The 9,807-nt window shown below is 35.2% G+C and overlaps 1 protein-coding gene across 12 annotated transcripts in view; it reads left to right on the forward strand.

The window, feature by feature from the left end:
- LOC122713956 (RING finger protein 44-like) overlaps window positions 1-9,807 on the forward strand; it is a 33,639-nt gene that overhangs the window by 17,989 nt on the left and 5,843 nt on the right. For 4 of the 12 annotated variants that reach the window (XM_043934809.1, XM_043934811.1, XM_043934813.1 and 1 more), the window contains 2 exons: window positions 7,240-7,741; window positions 7,842-9,715. The exons of 1 other annotated variant lie outside the window; for it this stretch is intronic. In XM_043934809.1, coding sequence (XP_043790744.1) covers window positions 9,480-9,715 — 236 coding nt within the window. In that variant the 5' untranslated portion in view covers window positions 7,240-7,741; window positions 7,842-9,479. Of the gene's footprint in view, window positions 1-4,660; window positions 4,964-7,239; window positions 9,716-9,807 lie in introns of those variants that run through there. 7 more of the 12 variants (XM_043934810.1, XM_043934808.1, XM_043934814.1 and 4 more) reach the window with 7 other exon arrangements.

Here is a 9,807-nt window from a genome sequence, read left to right on the forward strand (position 1 = left end):
AAAAATTGGAATAATAATAATAATTATTATTCTGACGATAATAACGAAAAAAAAATTCATTTTGTACTATTTTAAGAATTAACAAATCTCTCGTCTCTCCCCTTTTTCCTCCTATTACGTTCACGTTATACAAAATAACATATCGTCTTTAAAACATAGTAATAAAATAACCGGCCAGTATCAACAAAATTCGAAAACAGAAAATCCATTCTGGCCGATGCATCCTTTGAGGATGGCAAGGTGGAAATTTCTCTTTCTCTATCCCTCTTTCCCTTCTCTCGCTTCATGTTCCCTCCCTTTCTCTCTCTCTCTCTCTCTCACTCTCTCACTTTATCCCTCTATTCCTCTATCCCCGTCTCCCTCAGTCGGTCTCTCCGGGGTGCCAGCCAGTTTCGTGATACGAAGCGGCCTGGATCGATAGAGAGCAGCTCAAGCTCCTTGGAGTTCTTCATCGAATGGGCCGATTCCTGGAGGACTCCTGAAGGAATCGAAGAGGCGCTCTCTCTCTCTCTCTCTCTCCCTCCCTCCCTCCCTACCTCCTCTCTCTTTCGACCAGGAAGAGCGAAATAGGTTAGAAAGAGGAGTAGGTTGGAGAGAGAGAGGAATAGAAAAGAAGGAACAAGGTCCCGACCTGCAACGCCACCGCCCTAGGGATCGCCTTTTGTAACGTTCCGGCCTTTTAAGGACTAGTCGAGTGGACGAACGAAGGTCTACGGCCCTGCCCGTGAGACACGCGGTGCCACACCAGCTGGTGGAAAATCGAAAACGCAGCTGCCGCCTCCTCTCTTTCTCGACTGGCATAAATTCGAGCCTTTGTACTCACCTCGTCGCCACTGGCCACGTCCTCCACGTCTATATACCGAGGCTGGATCTCTCTCCTCGCTGTTTCGGGCGAGAATATAATCGTGGGAGGCGCTCCTACTCTTTCGAGTCTCATTCGCCCGGAACTGGTTACTTCGCCAGGCCTCCGCCGTGATCGAGGGAACGTGAACGTTCGAAAACTCCATCGAGAATTCCGGGGAGCTGTGTAATTTATTTAGAATTATTACAAACTTCGTTCGAGCTCGTTTGTGAGTTTCCATTTTTCTCCTCGAATTTTGCCTCCCCTTTGGATCTCTCAGATTTTTAGGTTAGGCGAGTTAATGACTTTTTGATGTAAGCGGTTTCGAGGTTATTTTTATTTTTTTGCGTTTTATTCGTTTTCTTCTTTGTCTCTTTGCGTCCATTTGAATTTTTAGAATAGATGGATAGTTTTTTTTTGGATTATTTAAGTTAGGTTAGGAGATTTTATTCGTTTCTTTGTGTTTCGAATTTTAGAAATTTTTAGGTTATAGGTTATTTATATAGTGGATTAATGATTTCAAATTTTCACTGTTTATTGGTAATAATTATTATTGGATAATTTTCATTTGCCTGAAAAATTAAAGAAGAGATTAATACAATGATGAAACTAATTAAAATACCAGTTTGTTTCCAACAATTAGGCAATATTTGGTAATTTTCCCACATATATTAAATGATGAAATTAGTGCAAAGATGAAACTATATTAAAACGCTATTAGTCATCGTCGCATGTAGATTATAATTGATGAACGCGACTTCATGTTATGAGACAAGTATTTATAAACCTAGTCTCGTATCACTGATCCCCAATTTCAACGTCTCCTTTCGTATAGAAATTCTCTGACAAAGATTTCGTCGGTCAGGAATTAGAAAAGGTATGCAGAGGCTTTTGGGCCGATGATTCAGAAATTGAGAATCGAAACTCTTGCGACATCCCATACTGTTTTCCATTATGAATATAAAAGAAATGTATCTCTACGTTATCGGTCATAACACTTTGTTAATATTTGTGATATGATATCGAGGCCTAAGACAGTTCGTATTCTTTATTCCATTGCACGTATCTCAAGATTATTGACAATATTTTAAATCACTCTAATATCTGACTTTATTTTCGTAATATTTAAAAAAAGAAAAGAATTAAAATTTTAACAAAATAATTTCATTCAAATTAAAAAGAAAACAATATTTTCTATCTCTCTTCCCTATCTTAATTCCTTCTCCCTAAATAGTAATGACAAAAAATCAACAAATTTTACTTACTTGAAAAAAAAATTGAAAATCAAATTTCTACACATTGAAGATAAATTAATTCAATCAACGATCAAATATATATTAAAATATGCAACTTCTTTACATTGAATACATCAACATCATTCTCATCTCATTTTTTTCACACATTCAAAATAGGGAACAAAGGATGGGCGAAGGTTAAAGAATCAAAAAAAAAAAAAAAAAGAAAAAGAAACACGCATTATCCAAACCCAATATCGACGATTTAAAGATGAAATCCATCAGAATTCCACGGAATCGTGACGGTTGGGATCTCGTGACCCCGTTCGAGCCAGCTTTTGATCACGTCGCCGTCCGGAACGGTGCACGCGTTTCTCGCCGCGACTCCTTCGTCCTCGTCTCGACGGTTTTTGCGTCGGCCACGTCTCGAGAGAGCCGCTACCACGGGAGAGAAGTTTAAAGGTAAACGGGTTTCTCGCAGACGCGAGCATCGCCACATCACCAGGAGGCTATGGCCTCTCTCGGTCAGATTCACCGGCCGTACGTAACGCGTCTCGAGGTTTCAGACGTTGCCTTTATTCTCTCCTTATTTCTCTTTATTTCTCTTCGTTCTTCTTTCCTTTTTTTTTTTTTTTTTTTTTTCTGTTTTAGTTTCAGTTAAAAATACACGGTATTCTTTCGTTCGAGATGATCCGGTTAATCGGCCGGATGCTTTGACTTTTCGAAGTCGAATGTTCGATGACCTGATCCGTACAGAATCGTTTAGGATGACCGTGAATACTTGAAATATATTTCGAGGATACGAGGAAAGTTTTCGATATTTGTTTTTTTCTCTTTTATTATTCTTGTAAATTGTTATTTGAATTTGTACAACGATCCAAAGTATGAATAATCGCGATATTAAATATTTGAAAATTTATATTCTGACGCTATGAGAATATATTATTCGCGGTTTCAAATATTATTTTATCAAATTTTTTTTATCTCTTCTATATAAGAAATTCCAAATTCCTTTTTTGTTTGAAGTTTAAACGCGTTCCTTCCCGTCCAAACGAAACGAAAATGTCCGCGTTCGAGATGTTCTTATTATTATTGCATCAAAGAGACGTATTAGACGTTAAGTAGCGTTTAATAGCACCTGTTACGTTATTTCGTCCATTCCCTTATCTCTGTTAATGATATACAGCGGCCAAGACACAGTAAATATCCAGCATATGGTACATTTAAATTAACTGCCACAAGTGCATGAGTATCATTATCATTTCCGTAAGGAAATAAACGTCATTGTTGTGTCCATAAAGTGGAAGATAATAAATTAAATAATACGCAATATAATCTATAAAATATAATTTTATGCTGCTTTACGTTCAATTTTACTTAACCCTCTATAATGTAAATGAAAAATTAAATACGTATCTATCTATCCTTTTTTTTTTAAATCTTGTTTATCCCATCTTCTTATCATTAAGCAATTGTATTTTATTATTTGTAATAATAATAATGATAATTTTTAAATCAAAATAAGAAGAAATTATTATATCACAATTTTTAATTATTAAGCATAGAAAATTCTATTATTACTTTATCGATTATTGAAAATTATATAATGTGAAATGATTTATATACAAATTTTTATAACAATTGTTGAGATGATCAGAAACGGTATTGACGCGATAGAAAGAAGAAATAAATAATATTTAAAAAAAAAAGAAAACAAAATATTAATATTGATACCGATTGAAAAGAAAGGATTGCAAATTAAAAAAAAATTTTGAACTCGCATAAGAATAATTAAATATTTCGATTTTTAATTCGGATTCCTTTAAGTCATCGGTAATAAGAATCATCGATTATATGGAAATTAAACAAAGTTCACTATCTTTTTTAGATATCCTTATCTCCCCACGTGACATATGGCGTGTTTACCTGTCGTCCCTGTGCAGACCATCTAGTTTTCACGATATCATGCTACTTGCAGTTAACTAAAAATTCTGTTCTAGCACCTGATAGTTTCATTATTAATCTTCGTATATGGCTTAATATATTGGCCAATCGTTGGTTCAGATACGATTTCCAATTGATAATATCCGCAATAAATAATATCGTATTTTTCCTACTCGATTCTATTGAAAAAAATTTCAATACCTCTTTAAAATTCAATATTTTAAATAGTTTCGAAATTTATTCTTATTTGAACAACGCACAACGTGGATTTAATCAGCAACTGTAAAAAATATTACGATTTTCTGGAAGAAAAAAATTCATTTAATTTCAATAACTCCTTTAACAAAGATAACTCCTTTTTTGATCACATTGAAGGGTAGATTTTGGAAGACAAGTCGAGCAGAAAACTTGGTAATGCAAAAGTGTTAATGCTTATCGAGTTACAAGTGATTCAAGTTAACGTTAGATGAAGCGAGACGCAAATAGAATCGGACAGCTCCATCTTCGTCCCACTGTCGTGTCATTCTATCTTCGTCTCGCTTCATCTAACTTCAATAGCTTGGCGAATAAATATCTCGGCCAACATTTTTGCGTAACAACTTTTTTTACGTTCTTTTTTTTTTTTTTTCTCCGTCTCTAGATTCTAGATCCTCCAAAAATGTTCCACGAATATATCGTGTAACATGTACTCATGTATAAACAATGTACCAAGTTCGCTACAATCAGCCATATTACCGTACGGGCATAAAGTTCACCATTATCCAAGCAATCGATATTGACATAAATTCCACACGAGGAACATCAATTCCATCATCGAGTAATCGTTAGTAGCCGCGAGTTTTCCCTCTTCCACTCTCACCAAAGAAGTTCCCTGAACGCTAACTCAAGGAGAACGTGATGTGACCACGGGCCAAGAAAAGGAAGAACGCCACCATATCCAATGGTGAACGTCCAAGTGAATCGTCTCCTACGATCCTAAACTCAATACTCTGAGTTTCAAAGAAGGGAGAGAGAATTCGATAGAAAAATGTGTCCTCGTTTTTTTTCTTTTTTATCAAAGAAATACGATTTTAATTCTTATCGATAATTTTTTTAATAAAATATTAAATTTTATGAGAAGAAGGGAATTTGTTCGGTTCGAAAATTGGTGAACGTTCAAATTAATTATCTTCTTTTAATTCAAACATTGAATTTCGAAAATGAAATCATCTAAACTTTATTCAAAAAATCTCGAGATTCTTCCATGGAATATTCTCTTCTCAGAATATTCGATATTTCAAAATTTATAATTTAATTTATAACCTAGTTCAAATCGATAATTGATGAAACGTCCGAATAAGTAATTTCGATACTTCGAGAATCTTCCATTCTTAAAAAATACTTAAAAACTCCAAAATTAATTAAATCTGTACCCCGTAATCGAAGACGAGAATTGAATTGAACGTTAAAATAAATTATTTTCTTCGTTCAACAATTTTGATAAAAAGAAAAAAAGAAGAAAGGAAGAAAGAATAATATTAAAATGGTTATTTAGAAAGACTTTGAATTCCATCGATATCTTTTCCTTTTCCTTTTTAGGATACCAGTTTCCATAAGGAATGGTATATTATATCCTTGTCCAGATCAGAAATTCGCTACAATCGGAGTTTTATTTCCAGTCGCCAGGGATATTTTTTTTCCTTCCACTGTTCGGGGCCGTAGCCTGTACAAAAGCAGAGAGAGAGAGAGAGAGAGAGAGAGAGAGAGAGAGAGAGAGAGAGAGAGAGAGAGGCTGGCCCAAAGCAACGGGGCCTGGATATTCCGGTTCACTTAATCGTTTCTTCGGACTTCGTGGCCAGGGCCCTGTCTCTCTCTCTCTCTCTTTCTCTTCTTCTCTCTTGTCTGCTTCTTCCAGAAGAGAAAATGAATAAAAAGAAAAAAAAGAAAGAAAAAGGAAAAAAAATATGCGTCGTGGGTACACAAAGGGTCCAGAAAATGGTACCTCTATCCAGAGGCTATATAAGAATGCTATCCCTCAAATTATATCCTTGGACTTTGTGTAGAATATCTTTTTCGTCAAACGTATCTCTTAAATTTATCTTTGATCAATCTATTATTAAAATTTAAATTAAGCTTTAATTGAAACTTGTATGAATAAATTTTATTTAATTTAAAAATTTAAGTTTTTTGAAGATTTTGAAATAAATAAATCTTCAAGCTAATGTTAATCGAATCACTTGAATTCAGATAATTTGATTTGAAACGAAAATGGCTTTGAAAAGAAGGTTTAGTCACTTTTTTAAGGTTATAATCACTTTAAAATACGAATCGTGTTGCAACAAACTTAATCTAACCCCGAATTCGAGTTATATAAATATCTAAAGTTTTGTTTAGGTAAACTTCATTTACTTGATTTCGATAAAATTGTTCAAATTCAAGTAAATTAATTTCAAGCAACAAGCATCTAAAATGAGATGAGTACCGCTATTTTGTAATCACTTTAGAAAAAAATCATATCAAACTCGTATGAACTTTTTAATACCGTTCCGACGAATTTTCTCAAAACTCGTTTTTCAATTTTTAAGAAACGATTCATAATGTTCAAGCTTTATTCAAAATGCAAGAAGTAATGTTTCGAGTTAAACAAAACAACAAATTATAAAATATTTTTAAGTTGCATGAAATTAATATAAATCGAATAAGATAAACGAAAGTTAATAATCTCGATTTCGAGCCACAATACAATTTCAAACTATAAACGATTTCGAATAATTTTCGTAAGCACATATGAGGGATTAACGTGTTTGAGTTATTGCGATCGAATTTAACTAGTACCATTGGTACTCGTAGAATCGCGCATTAACAATCCACGCCTATTAAACGATCGTGCATCCTCTGTACCATTTCGCATGATTCTTCTCTCTCTCTCTCTCTCTCTCTCTCTCTCTCTCTCTCTCTCTCTCTCTCTCTCTCTCTCTCTCTCTCCCTCTCTCCCCCTCTCTCTCTCCCTTCTTTCTCTTTCTCTCTCTCTCTTTCTCTCTCTCGATACAATATGTTCCTTACATCTGTTTATCAAATTGTTTATTTTTTATTTATTTATTTATTTATTTATTTATTTATTTATAATTTCCACCGCTTTTGATGAATTACAGTTAAATTTTAAGAATGATCATTAATAGCGTATACATAGCTTGATCTGCTTAACGAGTTTGTCACCATTTGTTTCGTGTGCTCCTGTAGCTTTTCACGCTTGAACGTCAACCGTGGCTCGCGTGTCGGCATCCCATAGAAGAGGAGCGATTCCGACGAATACGTTTTTTCCTTCGAAACGTATGCGCAGGCTGATTGAATTGAACGACAGGAGAACGAGAGAAGAGGACGTCTCCGAAGGAGGCAATGACTTGGTTGTTGATCGTCAACGTTTAATGCATCTGGATCTGTCGTAACTTTAACTAACTGTGAATATACAGGGTGTCTCAAAATATAACGACAAAATGGAAATTTAAAGTGAAGTAAAGAATCCTTTCCTTCGTTTCATTCTTTTGTGAAATAGCAATTTGTAAAATAGATTCATTTTTCAGTGAGTTCATGAAATAACCTTGGAATGATCTTCAATTAAAATTAAAAAGAAAAAAAAAAAAAAAAAAAGAGAAAGAAATTTTTCATAACATTTTTGGAAATAATCTTGGATTAAAAAAAAGAAAAAAAGAAAAAGCAAATCGAAGAAGAAATTAAATATCTTGTATGTTGTTTGATGATCGAAACGATTTATTAAATCGAATAAAAAAAAAAAAATTATATTATTACTCGAATTTTTAATTCTTCGTTCTATTTTCTTATAGATACATGCTCCGTCTCAAGGAAATAACCTAGAAATTGATATTATTTTTGAATAAAAAAAAAATAGAAAGATTTTGGAACACCCTGTGTATAACATCAACGTGAAATTTCATTCGTGCATCACAAAACTAGATAAAATCTAACGATTAAAAATCCATATTTGAATCCATAAATGAATTCCGAAAATCTCTTCCCCCTCCCCTCTACTTCTTTTTCTTCCTCTTATCTCTTTTCTTTGGATTTTGACGATCCACAAGAAATAAAATCGACGAATGGTGGATTTCATAAATATTCTCCACGGAATTATTAAACGTGATTTGCATATGTCGTGATTCGCTCCTTTTCACGACTTGCTCCGCGAACATGATGACGAGGGGTGCAAACGTTTGCTAATGGCGAGCGAGAGAAATGAGAATCAACGAAGTAAGAAAGTAGAAGAAAAAAAAAAAAAAAAAAAATATGGTCGAAAGAAATCAAGAAATAAATAAAAATTGTTATCTTGTATAGAGGCTAGGTGGTAGAGAGATTGTATTTTTTTTTACATCCAAACTTCTCGCCACTTCTGAGTGCTCGGAAGAAGCATGTGAATGTTTATTTCGAACTTTGCCAACGAGTACGAGACGATATCTCGAAATAGAAATTGCTGTTTCTTATCGTTAATTATAAATGAATTATTTTAATCGAAGTGCAAATTCGCCAGGTGCAATCACAGTTTAAACGATACGATTATTTTTTTTTTTAATATATCATATATATATATATATATATCATTTTTATCGTTAATTATTAGTGTTACATATTAGTGCATGGTATGATGCTCGTTTCTAAATTCATTGTTATTGTACCTAGTACATAGCTTAAGAAGATCATTTTGATATATCGTGCATTTTATTCATGTTATCCCCTAATATCCCCTCTGAAAGTTTCAGAATTTAAGTAATTCTTTCGCTTTTCTTTTTTCTTTTTTTTTTTTATTTTTTATTATAACGTTGCCTTTCATTTATAAAGGGAGAACATATATTGAAATATAATATAAAAAAGAAAAAAAATCTGTTTTTATAACGAAAGTGCAGGGCCCGTTAGATTAGTATTGTTGCCCCTGGCGTTTCGAGCAGCACTCGAACATGGCGGTGAGCTCGGATGTTCTTTCGACATTTCGAAAGAACGGCGCGCGAGGTGGAAATCACCTCTCGTTCATCTAGCCTCTTCTCGCCGTGTAACGTTCGAATATCTCGCCAGGTTCTCTCTCAATAGCCGAAGTCGAAGGAGTTAACGTGGGGCGTGCACGTTTCGAACGAAGGGGCCAGAAACGTGTGCGAGGTCGGGCAAAATCGGTCGGCGAGGTTAACCTTCTCCTTGCCATCGTGTCTTCCCGTTTCAACCACGAAAACGAAACCAACGGAGAGAGAAAAGGTGGAGCGATACCGCGGTTCGTTGTCGAAAGAGAAAAGAAAAAGAAAAAGAAAAAAAGTAAGAGTGACGGAAAACGAAAGAGAGAGAGAGAGAGAGAGAGAGAGTGAGAGAGAGAAAGGGAGGGAGGGAAGAGAGTGTGTGTGTGTGAGAGAGAGAGAGTGAGAGAGAGATAAAGAGAACGAGGGTAGAATAATAGGATCGAAACGAGCAGAGCGAAGGGGGAGGGAATGAACGGCCCTGGGAGTCATCAGCATCGCGGCTTGGGCATGCAGGGACGATACAGGGCCGTAGTAACTGGTGGCACCCCGGCAGGGCCCCACTCTCGCCCCCCAGCGCCACCTCACGCCCGCGGTGGATGGCATCCCCATAATCAGCATCCTCAGCACGCCCAGATACCTCAGCAATACACCGGCAACAAGGAATACCCATATCGACAATGTCCACCACCACGCTTCCATAACGGGTATATCATTGCAATAACAAACCTGGCACATTTGTTGGTGCATACACGTCGATTATGTCGTTATAATATATATCGTTTTTTTTTTTTTTTTT

The sequence above is a fragment of the Apis laboriosa genome, unplaced genomic scaffold, assembly GCF_014066325.1.
Source record: "Apis laboriosa isolate Shangri-la unplaced genomic scaffold, ASM1406632v1 scaffold26_cov146, whole genome shotgun sequence".
Taxonomy (NCBI): Eukaryota; Metazoa; Arthropoda; class Insecta; order Hymenoptera; family Apidae; genus Apis; species Apis laboriosa.